We start from the raw sequence: 25,207 nt of genomic DNA, 5'->3' as shown, positions 1-25,207 counted from the left end.
AATGCCAGGTGCCCTACGGAGCATGACATATGGCGAAGGTGAAGCCTAATTTGACAAGGCACCGTACAAGCAATTTCAATGAGGGTGATGCTGACCCTGCAAGACAGGTGGGGTGGGTGGGGGTGTAACGGGGGGGGTTCCCCCTGCTAAAGCCCCCCCTCCCTCGGCCTCCCTCTCAGCCCCTCTGTGGTGAAGGCCGCCCCCCCCGCCCTCTCCCAACCGCCTGTCACTCCCTCCCCCTCCCCAAACTCGGCCCCAGGAAGGCGAGGCCCCGCCAGGAGCGCCATTACTGACCAGCAGCGGCAAGGCCTGGAGCCGATAACAACAACAACAACGCTAACGCCGCCGTGGCCCACAGCAGCAGCGGCGGCGCCGCGACCCGCCTGGCCGGCTCCATCCCTGTCTCCGAGGGTTCCTTCCCCCGCCGCGAGAAGAGACACCAACGCCGCTGCGCCGTGAGGGGAGCCCCGGCTCCCGCCCCGCCCACTCGAGCAACCACGCGGCCAGCCAATCCCGCGCCACCGCCTCAGCAAGCCGCCCGCGCCAAGCCGGGCTCCTAGTGGCCAGCCGCCGGCGTCGAAGAGCGCCGCGGTCCCATTGGCCGAGCCGTTCCTCGACATGGCCTGTCGGAATTGGACGAAAAGCCGCCGAGGCCGACGCTGCCTGCCCGCCCGGCCAATCGGGTGCGGAGGAGGAAGCCGCAAAGTTCGGCGCCCAAAGAGATTTTGTACGGAAAGCATGTTGCTTCCGGTTTCCTATCGAAGTTCCCCACCCATGGGAGCCCGGCTAAATTAATGGAAAGCCGTGAGCCATGAAATATACCGCTGCTGAAGAGCACTGCATCTAAAGGGAGCCTCTAACCCTCTCTTGTTTTCATACGGGTGCCTCCACTGGTGTCCTTCCACCACTTCTGCCCCTTACATGGAGGATCCGACTAAGAGCAATCTTGAACCGGAAGTACATGTATCAAGGACATTGAGACTATAGCCCTTTGATCTCGCGGAGACCTCGCCTAACACAGGCAGGGCAATGCGCGCCTCCGGAACAGGAAGGACTACAATAGCCAGAAGGCATTGTGCGAAGGCGCGCGAGTGTATCGAACGCGTTCATCCAGGATACCCTTCCCAAAGGCCACGTTAAGGAAACTACATTACCCACAATGCCTGCAAATAATTAGAGAAACGAAGCTATAGAGACACAAAAGTTTAGAGTCAAACTCCGTCGCCAGTAGAGTTAAATAAGTGGAGTGATACACCCACAGTCCGAAGCTGCTTTCTCTGAAAGCCGGGTTCTGAGCTCATACCAATAACAAACTTAGTTGGTCTCTAAGGTGCTACTGGAAGGATTTTTTTTTATTATTTGTTTCGACTACGGCAGACCAACACGACTACCTACCTGTAACTGGTTCTGATCTAGTGAGGCTTGAAGTGACACCTTTCTAGGAATAATGAATAGTGAATTATCACCTTTCCTTGTGATAATACAGCATGCTGTCGTCCCCCGCCTCCCCCTCAAGGTAGTAGCAAAGGCAGAAGTCCACACTCTTTGCTTCTTCGGTATTTTTCATGTAGGGAAATATGCCCCTCCCCTTTAGTTTTGAATAGTTCACATTTCCCTTTCAGTGAAAATGGAAATATACTATATTTCATTATTAGCCCCTTGTCGCAGGTGGGCGGTGGGAGCTGTCCGCTGAGTGCGAAGGCAGTTAGCCGTCCACTTCAGACGTTCGTGCTAAACACGCAAATATTGGAGCGAGGCAGCCAGCGCCCGATGCGTTGGGCTGCGCGCCTAGCCCCCTCTAACATACATTTGGCCGTCTGAATACCAGGATGAATGCATGCAAAGGCGTGTGGTTTTATCCATTTGTTGAAGACTTATTTACTCAAAAATCTGCTACTGCTATTACTTAGCATTTAGTATTTGCGTTCTACCATATTTTTCTGGTATAATAATAATAATAATAATAATAATAATAATTTATTTATACCCCGCACATCTGGCTGGGTTTCCTCAGCCCCTCTTATTGTATTGCAAATCACCCTGGAATGTTCAATGTAATAAATAAATAAATAAATAAATAAATAAATAAATAAATAAATAAATATACATACTAAAAAGAGAAAGGTGGAGTTTGTTATGTACTGAAGTTCTCACCCTGGGCCAGCAGGGGATACTGTAGATAGTTATTCAAATGAAGGATCGAAAGTGACGTTCAGTGATTGGATGGTTTTAGAAAGTTGCTACAGTAACGTTGTACTGGGGCTCTATATAAGCAGGCTGTCTTAGCCCTTCAACTCAGTTCTGTTCTGGCCTCTGAATAAACAAAAGCTGTTTGAAGAATCGCTGTGTCGTCTGATATGTTCACCCACAACTTAACAGAGTTGGTGCAAAACATTCACCCTAGAACTACTTACTTCTGGGGAGAAAGCAATGTTGGAGCAGTCAATTGGCACAGGGTGCCTCCAGACTGTCACTGTTTTTCAGGAGGTATTCAAGCACCCAATGGAAATGTGGCTTGCACAAAGTGACCTGTTTCTTTCTTGCAGAAGAAACCTGCCTAAAAAGCTAAATGAAGCCAACATAGGGAAGTGATGGGGAAATGCACCAAAAAGTGTGGGATGAATGAATGATTAATTAATTGGATGATGTGTGATCATCCGACAAGCAAATAAAGATGGATACTCATCACTGTATAACAGCCAGGATGAGCAAATCAGAACAAATGCATAATAAAGACCAGATATAACTCTTGAGAGTCCCATGGACTGCAAGAAGATCAAACCTATCCATTCTTAAGGAAATTAGCCCTGAGTGCTCACTGGAAGGACAAATTGTGAAGCTGAGGCTCCAATACTTTGGCCACCTCATGAGAAGAGAAGACTCCCTGGAAAAGACCCTGATGTTGGGAAAGATGGAGGGCACAAGGAGAAGGGGACGACAGAGGACGAGATGGTTGGACAGTGTTCTCGAAGCTACAAGCATGAGTCTGACCAAACTGCGGGAGACAGTGGAAGACAGGAGTGCCTGGCGTGCTCTGGTCCATGGGGTCACGAAGAGTCGGACACGACTAAACGACTAAACAACAACAACACAATAACTTTACTGTGTACACTTTCCCCCAGCAAATCAGGATGAATGCTGAATAAACTGGAGGAGTACATAAGCAACTTTTATATAGGAAACACTGATGTGTGGAAACTGAAGTTTAAAACCAGAAACTGAATCAGCAACAACTCAGCAGAGATGTATATTGTGGCACACTACCCCAGTCTCCAAGCGGTGTGAGAGTCCAGGGGTTCCAGGCACTTACCCAGAGTGTATGTTTCCTTTGGAATGAGGCATAGCAGAGATTGTCTTTATGATATATGATATATTGACACAAATGTACAACCTGAGCCTATGTCGGAAGGGCTCACAGCGTTAACACCCTAAGAGAGTCTTGCTTCTCACACAGTCACTGTCCTGGATCTCAGTAGAAATCAATCACCACTCTGCTTCTGTTACATCCCAGCCTGCTGCTTTCTCCTTCAAGCATCTAGGTCTCATCAGCCCACTCTCAGCTGTTGCCTTTCACACATAAGGCTAAGCCATAGTTTAATAAACCATAGCTTAACAAATCATGGTTTAGCATTATGTGCAAACCAGCTCACTGTGTTAGGAAACTAATTGTACAAACTGCTGCAGTTTATTTAGTAGAACACTTCCTTTCAGAAGCTGGTGCATATTTACTGTTGCAGAGAAGAAGAAGAAAATGTCCAACAGTGAGGGGTTGTCAACTTTTCAACCAGTCCCTGTAGCTGGATCTGCAGCCACTATCAAGCAACAACTCCCCCCCCCCCCCCCATGCTGTGATCAAACTACAATTAAAGGCACAGCAATGAGGGCTGGTCAGAAAGCAGGCAACTCCACATAGCACAACCAGAAATGAGATTTTGGCATTTAGTAACAGTGGAATGGTGTGTGAGAGATCAAATGAACATAAAAAGAGGCCTGCTGGATCTGGCCAATGGCTCATCTGGTCCAGCATCCTGTTCTCACAGTGGCCAGCCAGATCCCTATGGGAAGCCCCCAAGCAGGACATGAGTGCAGCAGTGAACTCCCCACTTAGTATAGAGAGGCATAGTGCCTCTGACAGTGAAGATGCTGCAGGTGGGAGAATAGAGCTGCTGCAGCTACACGTGGCTGCCCCTATTTCCATCTGTGAAGTCTTGCAGCTATTAAAGCCACAGGGACCCTGCAAGAAAAGGAGGTCTGCTTGTAGCATAGCAGCAATTTCCCCAAGTTGCTTTGTACAAATCAGAGGAAGAAGCTAGGTTGGTATACTGGTAGCACAGTCCTATGCATATTTACTCAGAATAAAGTCCTCTTGATTAAATGGAACCTGCTTCCAAGTGTATATGCCATAGACGCTGTATGGGATTGAAGCCTATCCATTGCCTGAGGCCTAGAAAAGGCTGGTTCTCATATTTAATGCTCTCCCTAACCACTGATTATTGTGCCAACTTTTATATGAGCAATTCCCCCCGTTTGTTTGAAATGAAATAGTACTGTGTCTTCTGACTCTCAGTTCTTCGGCGATTGGCAGTGGCAGGCAAAGCTCCAGGCTGCATATATTGTGGGAAATAATTATTTAATGGGAATCTATCGCTGAGAAAATAAACAAACATCTATTAAGCTTTGTGGAACAAGATCTCATATTTGCTAAGCAGAGTAGCAGGGATTTTTATAGTTAGTGCACAGATAATTTTATTGTTTCCTCTCAATACGCTGAGCTCCTATAAAAGTGTGTGTATTAAACTGAGTGAAATTAATTAGCCGGCAGGACTGAAACACATTGTCAAATGGGCTTGAATTAACTAGTTCACAAAAGCAGAGGAATTACTACTCAACATCCATTTTCACTGAGCAAGGTGGGGCAAGGGCAGGCAGCACAGAGATAAGGTAAAAACGGAAACCAGATATCAGCAACATGGACATTGTAAGGGAAAGTTGGGGATGCTTCTCCCAAACTTTACACTTGAGCAGTTGGAGTATGATTAGCTTCATTACTTCCCACTGCCCTCCCCCCCAATTTTTGGAGCCTACATTAACAACATTGAGGCCACTGAAGGTGGAAGAAGCCCTCAAGGTGGTATCCCTGTGGGCTCTCTGCACGACCCTGGGTGGAATCTTGTGCACTGTTTGGCAAAGATTGGGGGTGGCACACAACCTTTGTAACAGTCTTATATCTCTCTTTAGGTCGAAGCTGACCTCTCTGCCACAATGCAGGATATTTTCATGCCCCTGAATCACAAAGGAGTTTCTTAAATCTAGTATATTGCCTTATACCACCCGTCTCTTCCTTCAGAAGAAGAAGAAGAAGAAGAGTTTGGATTTGATATCCCGCCTTTCACTCCCTTTAAGGAGTCTCAAAGCGGCTAACATTCTCCTTTCCCTTCCTCCCCCACAACAAACACTCTGTGAGATGAGTGGGGCTGAGAGACTTCAAAGAAGTGTGACTGGCCCAAGGTCACCCAGCAGCTGCATGTGGAGGAGCAGAGATGCGAACCCGGTTCACCAGACTACAAGTCCACCGCTCTACCACACTGGCTCTCAACAATGTTCAGATGTCTTTGGGAAACTTTTTTTGTTTGGACAACGTGATCTTCCTTCCTTCCTTCCTTCCTTCCTTCCTTCCTTCCTTCCTTCCTTCCTTCCTTCCCTCCCTCCTTCCTTCCTTCCCATCAGTATTTATTGATATTAACTGATGCTTTGAATGTTGTCTTTATGGATCTTTGGTTGGTAATATCCATATTATATGTTGTACTCTGCCTCGTTATAGTCTTTATGACAGTGTGGGTTCCTAATTCACATATAAATAAATAAGATGGGGAAAATGTCTAAGGCCATTTTCAGAATATTGCCTCTCTGAACTTTGGAATGGCTGGAACGGGAAATCTGTGACATCTCAAAAATTAAGCCAAGCCATTCCCGGGGTTCCGAAAAGTTCCATTAACTTCTCTATATGCCATTCTACAGGCCTAATGAACTGTTCGAGATGTTCAATAAATTCCTGTCTTAAGGGGGGGCTTAGTGTGGCTTGGCAGCTAGCCCGCTAGTAGTACAATTCACAGCTATCCACTAAATAACCATTTATTTTGCAAGTTCCCCCGATAACCTCTTTAAGACTTAGGGCTACTTTTGATGTTTCTCTTTCAAAAGAATCCAGTGTGTATAATTGCACATCAAGAAATACATCAGTGTATCATAAAAACAGAGGGAACATCAGAACCCTTGGTGATGGGTCAGTTCAACAGCTCAGCTTTTTGTCTCTTAGCAATGGCCACAGGCGTACCTTAGGAAAGTTTATAAGCAGAGCATGTTGGTGACCATATTACACTCCTGATCAGGGTAGCAGTCAGACCTACGCAGTCTCTGAAAATGGAGATTATACTTCTGCCAGTCATTTTTAATGTGTATACCACCATCTGCTACTAAGCAAGGTTCAAGGTCCTTGTATTAATTTACAAAGCCCTGTGCAACTTAGGTCCAGGGTGCCCCAGGGGCTGCCTGAATCCTTATGTTGCAGCTTGGTCACTGAGATCACCTGCAGTAGCAGCATGGATCGTTCCCTGAGTTGGCAAGGCTTATCTGACCACAGCAAGAAACTGTCCTGTGGAACTCCCTGCCAATAGAGATTCAGTGGGCACCTTCTTTTAAACTCCTGCTGAATACTTTCCTATTCCATCAGGTTTGCAGGCAATTAAGAAAACATTTCCACAATACAGTGGTACCTTGGGTTAAGTACTTAATTCATTCTGGAGGTCTGTTCTTAACCTGAAACTGTTCTTAACCTGAAGACCACTTTAGCTAATGGGGCCTCCTGCTGCCGCCGTGCCGCCGGAGCACGATTTCTGTTCTCATCCTGAAGCAAAGTTCTTAACCCGAGGTACTATTTCTGGGTTAGTGGAGTCTGTAACCTGAAGCGTATGTAACCTGAGGTACCACTGTACTGTAATTAACTGATGTCTGATTTTTACCTTTTTATATGGTTTTTATTGTACAGTTTTATGTTCTATTGTTGTAAATGGTATTGATTTTTTAAATGAGTGGTGGTATACAAATATTTAAACAAATATGTAAATAAATAAATAACCTTTGCCCCTATGGCAAAATTTGCCACTGCACATCAGGCAAGAACTATCTAAGCATCCTTGAAGAATTTAGTTTCTGTGAATTCTCCTCTGGTCTCTGCACCACCTGGACTAACCTGTGGATTGGTGTGTACAGTGGTACCTTGGGTTAAGAATTTAATTCATTCTGGAGGTCTGTTCTTAACATGAAACTGTTCTTAACTTGAGGTACCACTTTAGCTAATGGGGCCTCCAGCCGCTGCCCTGCCGCCACCGTGCGATTTCTTTTCTCATCCTAAAGTAAAGTTCTTAACCCGAGGTACTATTTCTGGGTTAGCGGAGTCTGTAACCTGAAGCATCTGTAACCCGAGGTACTACTGTACTTATGCTTTGGCTTTCGCACTTCTCTGAATTTTGCAGTGCAATTCTTGACTTTGAAAAAGTACCAAAATACATTAGGAACATGCATTTTAGGATAAACATATGGTCAGAAATGTGTCTATTGTAGTTAAATAGTAAGTTTCATGCAGATTTTCCCTTTAAAAAAAAAAAATAGCAAGAGTCATGCAGAACTTGGATTGGATTCATGAATAAAACGCATGTGAAATGGATGTGGACTAGAAATAAACTGATCTGTCCATCCCTATAACCCACCTTACATTTGTGCCTTGAAAAACCCTTCCCTGAATCTTGCTTTTACAGGAAAGTGTCAATCCTATCAGATTGCCTGGGTTACCACAGCAGCTAAAAGTAAGCGCTCTCTTGATTTTGATTGTAGGGACCAATTCTTGTGAACTGACTAATTCATTAAAAAACACAATCAGGTTTCATCAGAGTCTTCCTAATAATGGACACAGCTTTTACCACCCAGTGGCTACATTTCCTGCCATCTCATTAACTTCCAGGCACAGAGCAGACTACAGTAATCCTCTCTGCTAATAACTTTCCCCACCTCCAGCAACATCTCTCAACTGTAATTTGGTTCAGAAATGGACTTGCTTTCTAAAATTTTGTTAAATGCAATGTGTTGCTTTGGCGCTGAATATCCTGATGCATCGGGAAGTCAAGTCAAGTCAAGCCATGCCAACCAACCAACCAACCAACCAACCAACCAACCAGAGAACCCTAGGCAAAAGACTAGATGTAGAACCATTAACCTGGATCTCCTTGGTGTGGGACTAGATTGCACTCTTATTAAAAAGGTGTGTGGGAGCTAGAAATACCTGTTTGCAAAGGTTAGTGAGTAATGCGGAAGCATGGCAGAAGTAACATTACTAATTCTAGCTGCGGTTGCCAGCAGCTTGCTAGGGACTATTGTAAGAGTAAAATCCTGGTTCGCTTTTGATCACCAGGCCAGGGATGGGGAAGTTGTGGTCCTCCAGATGTTAATGGACTTCCAACTTCTATCAACCACATGCAACCACCGTGACCACTGGGCAGGGATGGTGGGAGTTGTCATCCACAACATTTGGAAGGCCACAGAGTCCCAATCCCTGGCCTGATGTCAGGGACTGGACAGAGGAGGGAGAGGAATGGTGGATACCGCCTCCTCAGCCTGAACCTGCCAGAGAAGAGGGAGGCAGTATAGATTTACAACAGGGGTTTGGTGAAGGTCACAGCTCAGTAGCTGCAGAGGGGAGAAGCTGGGAAATATTGGGAGGGGAGCAAGAAGGAGAAGAAGCACCAGGGGAGAGACAGCTGACAGACTCAGGGTCTTTAGAAAGCATTCCAGACACACACCCCTCTCACATAACCCAGCGGGCATTGAAAGTAGGAGGACAGAAAGCTCAGAGGCAGAAGGCACAGATCAGCCAATGTAGGGATGATGTAGAAGAGATGGAGGGGGTGGGGCTTTACTCAGAGCAACTCCATAACCAAAATCGAGGCACCTTTTCTAAGCCTCTCTCTGTGAATATTGAATAAAAGACTTGGTAAGAGCTCTTCTTGTTTATATGATTCTTGGCTGCCTATCATGGGAGGGATCAGATTCCCGGAAGCCTGACACCTAGGCAAAATCTTTAAGCAATGCCCTGCCCCTTCTTCCCTTACTTGAGTTTTTTCTCCTAGCTCTACTGGCCATAACCTTTTGACTGGTTAAAGGTAAAGGTAAAGGTACCCCTGACTGTTAGGTCCAGTCATGGACGACTCTGGGGTTGTGCGCTCATCTCACTTTATAGGCCGAGAGAGCCAGTGTTTGTCTGCAGACAGCTTCCAGGTCATGTGGCCAGCATGACTAAGCTGCTTCTGGTGAACCAGAGCAGCGCATGGAAACGCCGTTTACTTTCCCGCCGGAGTGGTACCTATTTATCTACTTGCTTGAATAGAGAATAATAATGGGCTTGTTAAGATGTGTAAGACTGAAGATGCAATGAGGTCGAGGGTACATTCTTTCATATGTGGTGGACCTGTAAAAGGGTAAAAGAGTATTGGGAAATATTTTATAATGAATTGAAATAAATGTTTATAAGCACTTTCCCATAACAAACAAAAACAAAACTAAACCAGAGTCTTTTTTGTTTAGGATAATTCAGATGGAAATTCCCAGGTGTCAAAAAAGGTTATTTATGTATGCCACTACTGCAGCCCATCCTTTGTTAGCCCCCAAACGGAAAATGAGTGAGGTCCCAACTAAAGAAGAATGGCAACTTAAACTGCTGGAATATGCGCAGCTTGCAGTCCTAACATATAGAATAAGATAACAAGAAGAACATACATTTAAAGAAGATTGGGAAATGTTTATTGAATATATGGGGAGAAATTGTGTACACTTGAAAACGTTGGCAGCATTAAAATAAATTCAACAGTGTAAATAAGTTTTGATGGATGTAATAATGGAATACTGAATGGTATAGTTTATATAAAATATGCAGAAATTTATGTTATGCAAAATGAACCATAGAAAGAGAAGAAGGGAAGTCACTGATATTTTAAGGTTGTTTACGTGAATATTCTAAATTGTAAAACAGAAAATTTGATAAAAATTATATTAGATTTTTTTTATTGAATACCAACAATAATAATGGTTAATAGTGGCTGGCAGGGTGGAGCCATGGAGCTGCCCTTCCAACATTGCTGCTGCTTTCCTAGATGGTGTCCATATGGAGCTTGGGTGGGGGGCTGGGCAGGGATGAGCTTGGGGGCTGCACAAATGCTCCAGCGGGAGCACTAGATTGGCACTCTTGGTTTACTTTCCCCATGTGCACTGAAAAATGGCAGCTCTCTTTCACCAGGAAACAAGTGCTAGACCATAGCAGCAAGAGGAGGCTTCTGATGTTGCGAGAAAAGCAGGCAAATGGCATGGCCTCAAGGGTGATTTACTAAGCCCAAGGCCTTTTCCGGTCAACCACCAGCAAGGGTCAACTCCTGCAGACAGATCACCCACCCATCCCAGCTTCTGAGTTCTCAGTGGGTTCCTGGAGGATGGGAGAGGGGATGGCGAAAGGAGAGGTCAGGTGTTGGGTCAGGGAATGCTTTCCAGGGCAAGCTGGCAGGCAAGGGCACACATGCTTCTTTCAAGTGCCTTTTCAAAGGGAGAGAAGGAGTCCTCTAATGATTTCAGAGGGCTGCGCGGCCACCTCTGAGCAGCCTATTAAGCAAGGTCGCTGTGCAGGCTCCGGAGCTGCAGAGAGATTAAACAGAGCAACAGCAGGGTGGGAAATAATTGGGACAGGAGTAATTGGAAGGACTCTGGGATCCCCAGCTGATGCCTCATTTATTTTTGTCCCATCGAATGAACTTTTTCGCTGGTTTAAAACACGCACGCACATACATTGTAATTTGCATAACGGCGACCAGCCCATCTATTTTGTATGAAGGGATGGGGTTTCAGTAGTCCTCACCCACTGTTCAACCCTGCTGGGACATATGCTGGCAAGATTCTTGGGCAAAAAGATATCTGTAATCTTTATCAGTATTTCTATGTATTGCAGTGAGACTAGGGTGGTTGGTTGGTCTGAATGACGATATCTCAAGTTCCCCCAACCCTGAGACTGTGGCTGCAAAAAGAGACTGCTGGAGTGGGTCAAACCCACAGGATAAGCTGAGTTTGGCAGATGCCCTTTTGTATGCAGGATTGGCACCGATGAATCATCGGAAAGGAAATCAGCTAAGGAAGAAGATGTGTCTTTGTTCTTCCAGAGTCTCCCCCTCCTTATGGTAAATGATGTCGTCACGTCATTCATGAAGAAGCAGCAAGTTGAGAATCAGGCCACATTCACACCATACATTCAACGCACTGGGATACCACTTTAAAGTTATACCTTTCCCCAGAGAATGATGTAGTAATAATAATAATAATAATAATAATAATAATAATAATAATAATAATAATAATAATAATTTATTATTTATACCCCACCCATCTGACTGAGTTTCCCCAGCCACTCTGGGCGGCTCCCAATCAAATGTTAAAAACAGTACAGCATTAAATATTAAAAACTTCCCGAAACAGGGCTGCCTTCAGATGTCTTTTAAAGATAGGATAGCTGTTTATTTCCTTCACATCTGAAGTTGTTAGGAGACCCCTATCCCTCTCACACAGCTGCAATTCCCAGATTGCTCGGGAAGAGGGATTGATTGCTAAACCAACTAAAACCAGAATTTTAGTTCTTGGAGGGGAATGGGCAGGTGGGAGGAGGTGTCCTGACACCACCAGGGTGTGGATCTAACATAATATGATGTGTAAAGCAGCCCTTAACATTGCTCTCCGCTCCCAGCTGCAAAACCAAAAATGTGCAGAAGTCAGAGCGGATTTAGCCATCCTGCATTTATGCTAGCAGATGTTTAGGGGAACAAATTATGGGATGTAATGAGCAACGTTTTTGCAGGAAGGTTAAGTTTAAGATGCTAACAACGTTCAAAGGGACATGATTGGAAGAGTAAGGCTGATATATGCCAAATACTGGAGGAATGCCCAAGAATCAGATTGAGAGAGAAGTATATAAAATTATGGGATGTAGCCACTTTAAGTAAATTAACATGAGCGGCATGGGTAAGACAGGGAATATAGAATGAGAATGGGTCTGAAACTGTATGGGGCTGTTTTATGCAGGGCTGGGACACAAGACAAGATCAAGTACTGCGGTAGGAAACCGGTTTCCATTGCTACAGTTGCCTTATTCATTGCATTGCTTTCTTTTTTCATCTTTCAGTTTTGTTAGGCAGTCTTCCTTTCAATGTTTGCAATTATTAAAGTTAGCATGGCTTTATATTATATATTCGCTCAAAGTATTATGCAGTTTAAAACAAGCAACGAAAACACACCTTCTGTGACTCGTCATTCCCAATGCATTTCGTCCTTCAACGAACCACGTGCTTGAAGCACAAGTGCCCACTAGATGGCAATGCAGCCTTAAGGGTGAGATTCCTAGCTTTTTGTGGGAAAGTGTTGGCGCTCAGCATCAGAGATGCCTTAAGGACCAATCTACAAGCACCATGTATTGTTCCAACCTTTAAATGCACCAAGTCCCCCTCCCCTCCCCAAAGCCCAAACAACAATGTGAGAGACCTGGCTTTCAAATGGACCTATTGTGTGGTTTTTAAATGGATCTCAGTCTGCCAGAAAGTTTCCAGGCTGATCTTTCCTAAATTACTCACTGACATATTTTCAGAAGCAGCTCCTGATTTTTTTGGCTCAAGGTTGCATTGCATAGACACTGGATCCAACTCCTGGATATATGCTGCGGTTCTTTGCCTTGGAAAAATTCTCCTCCTGGGGCAATTCTGATAGTCATGGTTGATTTGTTTATGGCACTATAATTTTAGGGCCAGAGTCTTTTAATTATTATTAGCTTTGGGATTCCGTTTCAGTTTTTATGTACATTACATGCACACTTTTAATGTTTGTTGTTGTTGCCTCTCTTGCAAAGATGAGATATAAACCAATAGCTAATTAAACATGGTGCAAGAATGTTGAAGTGGCCTTTGTAAGATAAAGGGACCCCTGACTATTAGGTCCAGTCGTGGCCGACTCTGGGGTTGCGGTGCTCATCTCGCTTTATTGGCCAAGGGAGCCAGCGTACAGCTTCCAGGTCATGTGGCCAGCATGACTAAACCACTTCTGGTGAACCAGAGCAGCGCACGGAAATGCCATTTACCTTCCTGCCGGAGCGGTACCTAATTATCTACTTGCACTTTGACGTGTTTTCAAACTGCTAGGTTGGCAGGAGCTGGGACTGAGCAATGGGAGCTAATTAAACATGGTGCATGACTGTTGAAGTGGCCTTTGTAGCTCTGCTTTTAACAGCTACTTGATCTACAGCATTTCCCAAACTTGGGTCTCCAGCTGCTTTTGAACTACAGTTTCCATCATCTCTGACCACTGGCCCTGCTAGCTAGGGATGATGGGAGTTGTAATCCAAAAACAGCTACAGACCCAAGTTTGGGGAACCCCAGATCTACAGGAACTGGCAGGTGACCACATTTACCTGTATGTGGTGGAGCTTCAGCTGCTAAGTCTGGCTGATCATGTTGGTTTATTGCTTTATTAAATATGGATACACCACATCCCTTCCACCCAATTTGAAAATGTAAGCCTTATTCGCTTCACAGTTAAGCTGAGGTGTGTACACTTGAAACACAGCCACATATTTTTTGCTTCTGTTTACATTTTCCAGTTTGTGCCTTTTGTCCCTGGCAACAAGTGCAAGGACTGACCTCACACAATTATATGAACCCACTGCTCCCCTTCCCAGTTTCCGAATCAAGGTAACCACCCAACATTAAGATGAGAATATAATATGTAGCATGTTGAGCATTAAATATGCCATTAGAAATGCTGGCCGCTGCTTCTCTTTCCCTGGATTTTTATAATGAAGACACTTTGCTTTCGTATCCTCTCACTTTCCCACTGTTAATCCCAGACTTTCTAAAGGCTTATTGCCTTTTCAAGTCTTTGCATCTGATAAAGCAATTTCACAATGTAAGCATTTCTGAAAGTTTTGGAAGAATTATTAGCACTGGAATTCTAGCCTGAGGAGTCTTCTCTTTATCACACACCCATAGAAACAGAATGGCCAAGTACAACAGCAGCACTATATATCTAGTGCCTTAAAGCAGGGGAGGGGAGCCTTTGCCCCCCAGATGTTGGTAAGCAACCCCCAAAAACAAAACCCCAAAGCGCAGCCCAAGAGTGTCCAGCAGCCTCGTGTTTTGTAGCTGGAGTCCCTCCCAGGCAGGTGAAAAAAGACCTTCAAGGAAGGAAGCAGGTCTTCGAGGACTCACAGCCAAGATGGTCTCTGAACAATGTTAGGGGAACAAGAAAGCCCATGGGTGGCAGAGAAGGACGTTATTGATGCTATTCTTGCTATGATCAACAGAATCTAAAAGAGCATAGCAGCAATGTTTTTTGCTTCTCTCCCCGCTCCCCATGACATGTTTTCAATGGATGGATACATAAAAGGTAAAGGTAAAGGTACCCCTGCCCGTATGGGCCAGTCTTGCCAGACTCTAGGGTTGTGCGCTCATCTCACTCTATAGGCCGGGAGCCAGCGCTGTCCGCAGACACTTCCGGGTCACATGGCCAGTGTGACAAGCTGCATCTGGTGAGCCAGCGCAGCACACGGAACACCGTTTACCTTCCCGCTGGTAAGCGGTCCCTATTTATCTACTTGCACCCGGAGGTGCTTTCGAACTGCTAGGTTGGCAGGCGCTGGGACCGAATGACGGGAGCACACCCCGCCACGGGGATTTGAACCGCCGACCATGTGATCGGCAAGTCCTAGGCACTGAGGTTTACTATTGTGTAAATAATCAGCCTTCTCCAAACTGGTGCCTTCCAAGTGTTTCCCATTCCAGATTGCAATTCCCATCACTTCCAGTAGGGGTGCCAACTTGGGCTCCAGGTTATAGCTGCCCAATGGAATCTGCGATGTAATGCGATGTGATTGCCAAGGCCTTGTGGGGCCTCAGAGACCATGTCCGAGGCCTCGCAAGACCTCCAACATGACTTCCGGTCTGTGTCAGAGCTTAGGCCGTGGGTGCCGAGCACCCACAATTTTTTTTGTGGGTGCCTGGGCCCCCTAAGCCCCTTATAGTTGGTACCTATGACTCCCAGCCAGTATTTGGAAAGTACACACCAGCTCATTGGTGCTGACAGCAAGCCCCTTTGAAGTTGTCACCTGACATCATGTGACTGATGACTTGATGGCTCCACCCACCTGTCAAAGCAGCCTTCGTGGCATGGAGGAGGTCAGAATCTAACTTGCCAATGGGATCTAGTTCACCACCTCTGTGTTTAGCCTTCTAGCCTTGTCTGTTGAGTGTGGACTTGCAAGATAAATGAAATTTGGGGACATAATGTGTGGTTTTGCAAGGGAAAAGGCCAAAACAAAATGTTTTAAAGTGAACTGGTATTTTAATAGAATGGTTGTAAACACTGGTCCATTAGAATAATTAAAGGGGGAAAGGAAGGATAACACATTTGTAAGGGCCAGTCATAAATAATTACAAAATAATCAGCAAGCATTCCTACATTGAACAATAACAGCAAACATTGGGTGTTTTGTGTATGGCTAGGTGTCACAACAGAAAAGTCAAATTGTGGGCCAAGGTGTAATTATAGAAATGTAGAAACTATAAATTCTTAATTTAAATGGAAGCTTTTATTCCATGACTCATCAGATTGTATGTCTGGAAAAGGACTGTGGCATGTGTGTCAAAGGGAGTCCTTTTTACATGTGTGCACTGGACCCAGAAACAATGCTTGCATTCTGCTGCAAAGATGAGCAAAAAATTTAACAGCACAAGTGAAGCATTAAGCTCACACCTGGGACTTCAGGACAGTTCTGTGCTATCTAAGTAACGAAAATGGAGCATACTTCTTAACATTCTCTGCAGGCTCAGAATGGCACATTTCACTTTCCCCCTTCTTTGTCCTGGGAATTTATAAGCCAGTTAAAATAACATTCATTCAGCATAACAGCACATAGTCGTGACCACACAGACAAGGTGGAAATAGAGATTTGTTTGTTTCTCTTGCCTATATCTTTTTTTAAAAGCCAAAGAAACAGCCCTTTCATATCAGGATTGTGCAGCCAAGTGTTCCTTAAAGGAAAATGGTTTGTCATTGTACAAATGCCACTTAGATCTGAAAAGCATTTTCTTGGGAGGGGGATTAATGAAATTCCAAGGAAGAGCTACAGTTGCAACCACCAATGTGACAGACTCAAGAAGCAGGAGTAAAAGCTTGAAAACAGTAGAAGTCAAGAACAAAACAAAGAGACTTTTTCTACTCTACACTAGCATTCTAGATTTCCTCTTTTTTATATTTGTGAAAAATGTTGCACTGACAACCGAACAACACGTTAGGGTTGCTGTCCTACCTGAGGTCATCCCAGGGGGGCGTAGGATACGTCCGCTCCCTCTCAACATCAGAGAGAGCACATAGGCGCCGACTCCATGGGGCCTGAGGGGGCCCGAGCCCCCTCAAAAATTTTATTGGGGGGGGCTCTGCCCCCCAATAATTAAAAAAATTATCGCGCGCCTTGGCTCCCTCGTCGCGCGCCTTGGCTCCCGCGGCCGGCGAGGGGAGCCCGGGCCGCGCGCGGCTGCTGCTGCCGCCGCCGCCGCCTCTCCTGGGGGCGCCGCCTCCCCGGGCGGGAACGCTGCGGGTGCGCGAGGGAAGAGGGCGGCCCCCGGGGGCTGGGAGAGCCGGGCTGCCGTGGCCGAGAGGGCTGCTCTGCCGGGCGCCGCTGACATAATTTAAGCAAATTATCGCGCGCCTTGGCTCCCGCGGCCGGCGAGGGGAGCCCGGGCCGCGCGCGGCTGCTGCTGCCGCCGCCATTTGTGATCATGGCGGAGCTGCCGCCTAGGGAGGAGGGGAGAGGGGGCTGGCGGGGGGGGCAGGCGGTGAAGGGGGCTTGGCTGCGCGCTCTCTCTCTCTGGCGCTCTCTCTCTCTCTCTCTCTCTCTCTCTCTCTCTCGGGCTCTCTCTCTCTCTCGGGCTCTTCCCGCCCAGGGCTTGTGGGCATCTGCTCTGAGACGAAGATGGAGGTGACTTCCCTTAAAGGTCATGGAATCATAGAGGTGGAAGGGACCCAAAGGTCATCCAGTCCAACCCCCAGCAATTCAGGACTCACAGCTAAAGCATCCCTGGCAGATGCCCCCCCCCACCTCTCCCTAAAAGCCCCTTCCCCTGTCTGACTGCTCTCACCACCAGAAAGGCCTTCCTAATGTTTTGTGGGAATCTCATTAAGCCTACAGAGCTATATATGCAAATGGATCTACTTATTCTTTCCCTTGAAGATACATTGATTCGTTTGTTACTGTGGTTTCGATCAATACTTTCCAAAGATCTTTACATTTGTCCATGCATGATCTTTGTCTGAAAGCTCATGGGTTGCAGGAGTTGTCATAGGAGGTTATATTTTTGTCCTTCCAACTGTTATGGAAATTACAGGGGGGGGGACATCTTTAAAGTTGTTAAATGTTGCAAATATTATGCCTGAATGTACCCTTTCAACTTGACAGCTCAGGGAAGTTACCTAGATAAAATCCTGTAACACAATGTATCAGCCTTAATCATTTTGCAGATGTTAAGGGGGGGGGGGGCAGAGCCTGCAGCCACCATCCCTTTCCGGTGGGGAGGGGGCAGAGGAAAGACAGGAAGCTTTTCCCTGCAGAGTTAGACCCCTTGGCTGCGTGGCCCTCGGGTCCCTTCAAACTCCTGGGCGTTTTGCTGGTGGGGGGCTGTGTGGGGGCCTGGGCGATCTCGGAAGAGGAAGCTTGCAGGCCTGGTTGTCTGTTGGGGGCAGCAGGAAGAGGCGGAGGGCAGGATGTGCAGCCCCTGCCTGGCTTTCCTGTGGGACCAAGGAAGCGGCTGGGGGGGGGGGGGACTTGGCCGCTGGCCTTTGTTGCGGAGGCGGCAGTGTGGGAACGCCAGTCCCAAGGGCAGCCTCTGGGGTCTGGGTGCTGCTGCCTGTCTCCTGCCATGGACTTGGCGGGGGGGGGGGGGCTGTGCTATTGGGCTGGCAGAGACTCAACGGGGGCTGCCTCTCCCAGCCAAAGCTGACCCACAAAATTGCAACCCAGTGTGTGTGTTTGTGTGTGGGGGGAACCAGCCTGCACAGGGTAAGCCCCGATGGGGCTCCTGGGCTCCTTCTGAAGCATGAAAATTGGAGGTTGTCCTTTACAGCTCAGCTCCCCAAGGGGCTCAAAGCCTCCCAAGTCCATTATCAGTCGGAGACGAATGAGTGGAAGCTGGAAGAAAGGGGGAATCTTTATTTTTCTGTTGAAACAGAGCCCTCCTTCCCACTGACATTTGCAAGGAGGGGAGGACCCCAAACAAAGGTGTGCAGCAGCTTTGAAAGACTTTTCCGGCTCAACATCAGGAAGAGCTTTCTGACAATAAGAGCTGTTCAGACGGTCTCTGCTCCCTGGGAGAGGCTAGGTGGCCAACTGTCAGGGATGCTTGAGCTAAGATTCCTGCATTGCAGGGGACTGGACTAGATGACCTTGGGGTCCCTTCTGTCTCTATGATTCTATGATTAGCATAATACAAGCATCTCAGGAAGAGGCATCTACCAACAGAAATCCAAGAGTGTGGCTTCTCTCCTGTCTGTCAAGGGACCTGCAGATGCTGATTGCCTTACTTGGCCAGTTCCTTAGGACTGGTACATACAGTCATACCTCGGGTTACAGATGCTTCAGCTTAAGCATTTTCAGGTTATGGATGCACTGAAACCCAGAAGTACCGGAATGGGTTACTTCCAGGTTTCGGCACTTGTGCATGCGCAGAAGCGCTAAATCACAACCTGTGTGTGCGCAGACGCAGCAATGTGAGTTGCGAACACTGCGGGTTGCGAACGTGCCTCCCACATGGATCACGTTCGCAACCCGAGCGTCCACTGTACCTTGGTTCTCGAACAGAATGCATTCCGGGAGTCCATTCGACTCCCGGAACCATTTGAAAACCAGAGTGCGGCTTCTGCCAGAGGAGCCCCCTGCAGCCAATCGGAAGCCGCACCGGATGTTCGCCCTCCAAAAATCATTTGAAAACCAGAACACTCACTTCCGGGTTTTGATTGTTCAGAAGCCGATTTGTTTGGGAGCCAAGGTGCTCGGCTTCTCAGGTACAACCGAACCTGAGTCCTTGGGGGCGCCGCCTCCCCGGGCGGGAACGCTGTGGGTGCGCGAGGGAGGAGGGCGGCCCCCGGGGGCTGGGAGAGCCAGGCTGCCGTGGCTGAGAGGGCTGCTCTGCCGGGCGCCGCTGACATTGGAACTTAGAAAACTTCCTGGGGCAGGACCCCGGTATGGGCCCCCCCAATATTTTTTATAAGTCGGCGCCCCTGAGAGAGCATGAGGGAGGGAGAGCTCTGGTGCTGAAGAGGAAAGACCTAGGGTTGGATTCCCTGCTTGCCATTGCTGCAGAAACCTCTGATGCTCTGGCAATACTGATGTTGGAGCTCTAGTGTTGACAGGGCCAGGAACGGGGTGTGTTGGATGCAGTTTGAGGGGTTGATGTCGGGTGAGGATTGGGAAATGGTTTGTATCCCTCTGAATGTAAGAGGGGAAATGTTATAAAACAACACTGAAGTGATATATAGCTGCCTTTCTTCTTCTTCTTCTTCTTCTTCTTCTTCTTCTTCTTCTTCTTCTTCTTCTTCTTCTTCTTCTTCTTCTTCTTCCTATTTGGCCCTTCATCTGGGGGTCACAAGGCAGTTTACAATATAGAAACACAAAAACACATACCATAGTAATTATAGGCTTCACAGATGAAATTCCTCAGCATATGCTTAGAGAACAACTCTTTCCAATGTCTAGCCGCAAAGGAGACAAATGAGGAGTGCATCTTTATACAGTGGTACCTCGGGTTACATACACTTCAGGTTACATACGCTTCAGGTTACAGACTCCACTAACCCAGAAATATTACCTCGGGTTAAGAACTTTGCTTCAGGATAAGAACAGAAATCGTGCTCCAGCGGTGCAGCAGCAGCAGCAGGCCCCATTAGCTAAAGTGGTGCTTCAGGTTAAGAACAGTTTCAGGTTAAGAATGGACCTCCGGAACGAATTAAGTACTTAACCCGAGGTACCACTGTACATGGATCTCAGCTGCCAGCTAAATAAATACATTAAATTAGGTTTAGTCAAGCTGACTTCATGGTTTGGGGAGCCTTTCTCTGAGAGACTGTCGGTGGGCCTCTTTGAGGAGTGGAGGGGTTTGTGCATTCAAATGGGAACACACCCAAGATTCCTCCATCAGATGACTTACACAGGCAAGCTGAGCCGAATGCCAAGCTCATTTTTGAGGGGGCAGGATGACCTCTCATTATCTTCTAGCCCTTGGTGGTGAGGTGAAGCCAAAGCTCAGGAACAGCACACTCCATGCCCCTGATCTTTTTGAGATAAGCAGCAACAGGTAAGCTAAGCAGAAAGCAAATGGAAGAGCAGCAGCTCAGGTGGCAGAGCAAACACTTGGATGCAAAAGGTGTCAGGTTCAATCCCCAACATCTCCAGGTTGGACTGGGTGAGAAATGTACCTAAAACCCTGGAGAGACACTGGTTGACAGTGTTTATAATACTGGACTAGATACTCTGATTCAGTACAGTGGTACCTTAGTTTCCAAACTTAATCCGTTCCGGAAGTTTGTTCCAAAACCAAAGCATTCTAAAACCAAGGCAAGCTTTCCCATAGAAAGTAATGCAAAATGGATTAATCCGTTCCAGACTTTTAAAAACAACCCCTAAAACAGCAATTTAACATGAATTTTACTATCGAATGAGACCACTGATCCATAAAATGAAAGCAATAATCAATGTACTGTACTATAAAATAAATAAGGCAGCATTGTAGATGATAAAAATCAAAATTATTATTTCTTACATGCACTGATGATAGTTGTTGTTTGGATGGGGGGCTTTTATCCATTTCTGCAGTCACACAATCAATCAATCAATCAATCAATCAATCAATAGCTGAACTGGGTTCCACACAAGTCACAAAAATGAGGTCACAAAAATGAAGTCACAAGTCACAAGCCACAGTCACAAGTCAGTCCCATAAAATGAAGATCAGTCAGTCAAAATAACGAAAAAGCCACACAAACAAATACGCAAAAAATAGCAAAAGCAAAAGCTCCAAATATCACCTCTGTGTTGTGTGGGTGCTCGGGACTCAACAGCTGACAGACTTAACAGGAATCCTTTGATTAGCAGCGGGGGACTCAATTTACAAATGGAACACACTCAACAGGAAGCGGAACATATTCAGCTTCCAAGGCAAAGTTCACAAACCAGAGCACCTAATTCTGGGTTTGCAGCATTCTATTTCCAAGTTGTTCATAAACTAAGCTGTTCTAAAACCAAGGTACCACTGTATACAGCAGTTTCTTATGCTCCTAAAAACCATGTGACACTTCATTTGAAGGTTTTTGTTCAGCCTCCACACAGACCTTCTCCGTGAGCTTCCCACCAGGCTCATGATTCTGGCACAGGATCCACCTTGCTATCTGCTGGAGCTGTCCATTCATTTTTGATTCCTCAAAGACTGGGGCTCTGGTGCTCCTCAAACTTGAGCTCCTGCTGTAATTTAATCTTTCAGACTCCGACAGATCCAGACCTGGTTATCAGGGGAGAGCCTGACTCGTCATAATGAAGCCATGCGTCCAATTCTTGGCAAGGGCACAGAAACTCTTGGCTGGGTTTGTTCATCTTTTCATGTTGCCTCGGGGGAGAGCCTGCTTATTCTCAGCTCCACCTCAAAGGGAAAGAGTCCCATCCATTGAAAGGTGTCTTTTTTCAGGAGGCTAAAAAACTGAGGAAGGAGGACCAAAATTTAAGCAATGAAAGACGAAGTCACAGGGACCCAAATGACAATGAAATGATATAAAAACATGAATAAATATATATGTACACATTATTTTATATAGTAAGCTACAGCTGGGGAAAATGGCAATTTGCAATGACGGTCAGTGTGGTGTAGTGGTTAGAGTGTTGGACTAAGATATGCAAGACTAGGGTTCAAATCCCCACTCAGCTGCGAAGCCTCTCACTGACTAACCTACCTCACAGGGTTGCTGTGGGGATTAAATGAGGAGGGGGAAAACCATATACTAATTATATTATTTATACCCCGCCCATCTGGCTGAGTTTCCCCAGCCACTCTGGGCGGCTCCCAATCAAGTGTTAAAAACAGTACAGCGTTAAATATTAAAAACTTCACTAAACAGGGCTGCCGTCAGATGTCTTTTAAAAATAAGATAGCTGCTTATTTCCTTCACATCTGAAGGGAGGGTGTTCCACAGGGTGGGTGCCACTACCAAGAAGGCTCTCTGTCTGGTTCCCTGTAACCTCACTTCTCGCAATGAGGGAACCGCCAGAAGGCCCTCGGCACTGGATCTCAGTGCACCACCTTAAACTCCTTGGCAAAAAGGTGGGATTGAAATGCAATAGATAAAACAAAACAAAATAACTTGTATTTTTTTATACACATATACTCACATATGTTTATACAGATATTTGCTCATGTTTATATAATCCTCATTTTTTTTGTTATCATTTCATTGTCATATGAGTTCCTGGGACTTTGCCTTTTGTTTATCTTGCACAGACTGATGCCTCTTAGCTGCCCAACAAGTGCCCCTGCGTGATTCATATATTTGTACTGTCAGTGTTTGAAAAGGAAAAGGTTCTGACCTCCTTTGCCTGGTCCTTGGACCCTAGTCGGCACAAAGAGTCCTTGAGAAAGAGTACTTTGCAGAATGCTGCTTTTATTCTTGAAAAAGTCTTCTCCAACCACGACCGACAGCTTTATACATATCAAACACAACCATCTGACCAACCCACAGCACATGCAATCAGTGACCACTCTATATATACAGGTATATGGAGGCGAAAGTTTGCACGAGTTATGTGGGCTTTGCCGATTCATTGTAGGCCGCTGACTCAGTTCCTTTTGTGTTAAAGAAACAGTGGCCAGTTTTAGGCCATGACATGTACACCTTAAAAAACATGATGTGCAGAACATGAAAGATTAGGGGATATAAATTTTCTTTTTTCAATGAAACGGTTTGTAAATGATCTAAACAGATAAATAAAAACAAGTAAAGCATATTTTAATCTCAGAATACACGTTCTAAAATGCATTCTGATGCATTTTCATGGGCCGGGTACTGCATTTCTAATTTAGCAGAACTGTGCCGTCCCAAGGGTAACTATGTTTGGGAGATGTAGATCAGTTCAGACCATACCAGAATGTGCAGAATTTTTTTAAAAAAAGAAAAACAAACAAAAATCCTTAAGCGCGTGCGCGTGCGCGTGTGTGTATACTAGTTGCAGCTTGTGAACAGGCTGTCCAATGATGATCTCTAATTTAGGATAGAGTTTTACTATTCTCATAACAGAAAAACTACAAAGATAAAGGCTTAGTGTTAAAGAGGAAGTCTGATGACTTCCTTGCGACCATCAGCATTGGCCTGTAGGCAGCAAAGTGGTGAAGTGGTGAATGAGATGAAATGATTCTCCTTCTCTTCACTGGGGGAGTCCCTTGCATAAGCAGCATGAAAGACTGCAACCTTTGTTGTTAAAATGGCACAAAATAGTTGGGAGTCATTTTGGCTTGGCTTTAAGCGCTTGTTAGATCCAGCAGTTAGCTTATGGCTAGATTGTTGGTGTGTTTTATCTCTGCTGAGCAGTCCTGAAATATCAACAAACAGGCATTGGAACATGGCCCGTTAAAATATGTATTGCACTCCAGAATTCCTCATTTAAACTTCATGATGTTTTTTGAGGAGGTTCATTTTCTTCACAGCTCTTAGGCCTGCTCTCTCTTGTTCTCCCACCTTTCTACCGAAGGGGCGAGGAACGGGATCCGTCAGTGGGTGGGATGCTTTTCTTCGGATATTCCCATGGGCCAACTTTGACAGGTGGGTGGAGCCACCCACTTGTCAATCACCTGACATCAGGGGACCCGCCTTTGTCTGTGCAGTATGAAATTAAACTGTGTGTGCCAAAAGGTGATGTGCCATGGCACCTACCTGAGAGGTATCAGAGCTCAGTTCTGGCAAGTTTCGGCTGAAGAAAAAAGGCCAGTTCTCAAGATGTGTGAGGGAGTTTTGACTTTGATCAGAGTAGGGGCACTTGGAGAAAAGGTGTATAACCCTCTGCCCTATGTCCCCCCCTCCCAGTTTCAATCCACACAAGCTGGTATAAATCTGGCTTGTTCAACGACATGGGGAAAGGGAACACCCCCTTTGCCAGTGCTATTGCTACAATAAACATGGGAGCCCCTAGCTTACAGTGGGCAGAAACAAGATGGGAGATCCAGTCATGGTTCTGCCAAGCCACTTCTCTTTTTGCCTTATGTATGAGCATCATCTTTTGCCCCGGAAAGAAGGGGCAAAACACCCAGGGAGCAGCTTCAGGAGGATGCAAGACCTGAGCCCATCTATACACAAGGGACGTACATTTGTTCCATAGGCTAGTAGCAGGCAAATTAAATGTGGTCACATACACTTTAATCCAGGAGGATTCAATTAGTCCCCCCATCTCATCAAAAAAGTAATAACTTGCCTCAAGGTGGGAACACAGTCTGATTATTATGCCCTTCATTAAATTTGGTTATCACCTCCAGTCCATAGGGTCCAAACAAATTGCTATTTTCTCTAATGACTCAGGAGTGTACAAATTAAGCCAATAGCCCTGTGTGGTATACACCACAGTCATCAAGGGATCACATGCATGCAGGGAAGGAAGAAGCCATTTGAATAAGTAAATTACTCAGCAATTTTCTCGTTGCAGGTAGTCAGCTTGAATGTGCTGTCTGCTAACAGTGATGCACGTTTGTACAGACATACCTTGTGTTGCGTTAGGTTCATGTTGTGTCTTTTCGGCTTGTGAATGCGGCAAACCTGGAAGTGTATACTTCTGGGTTTCGTTGTGCGTGCGTGCACAGAAGCATTCTGTGCGCTTTGTGCATGTGCAGAAGCGCTCTATCGCGCCCTGTGCTTACGCAGAAGCACCACTCTAGTTGCGGACTTTTTGGGGTGCGAATGGCACCCCGGTACGGATCATCTTCGCAACTAGAGGTACCACTGTATATTTAGGTACTGTAATTGTAACTGACAATTCTCAGTGACTCCGTCCATTTTGCAGAGCTGT

At 46.0% G+C, this 25,207-nt stretch overlaps 1 protein-coding gene across 2 annotated transcripts in view; it reads right to left on the bottom strand.

Moving 5' to 3' along the window:
* The window catches only part of SEL1L (SEL1L adaptor subunit of SYVN1 ubiquitin ligase), a 42,946-nt gene extending 42,451 nt beyond the window's left edge, over window positions 1-495 (bottom strand). Inside the window, exon 1 of one of the 2 annotated variants that reach the window (XM_028718199.2) lies at window positions 295-495. In XM_028718199.2, the coding sequence (XP_028574032.2) occupies window positions 295-397 (103 nt within the window). In that variant the 5' untranslated portion in view covers window positions 398-495. The remainder of the gene's footprint in view (window positions 1-294) is intronic. The other variant, XM_028718206.2, reaches the window with a different exon arrangement.
* Window positions 496-25,207: the final 24,712 nt, after the last annotated feature.

The sequence above is a fragment of the Podarcis muralis genome, chromosome 1 (assembly GCF_964188315.1).
Source record: "Podarcis muralis chromosome 1, rPodMur119.hap1.1, whole genome shotgun sequence".
Classification (NCBI taxonomy): domain Eukaryota; kingdom Metazoa; phylum Chordata; class Lepidosauria; order Squamata; family Lacertidae; genus Podarcis; species Podarcis muralis.
This window is presented reverse-complemented; position numbering and strand designations above follow the sequence as displayed.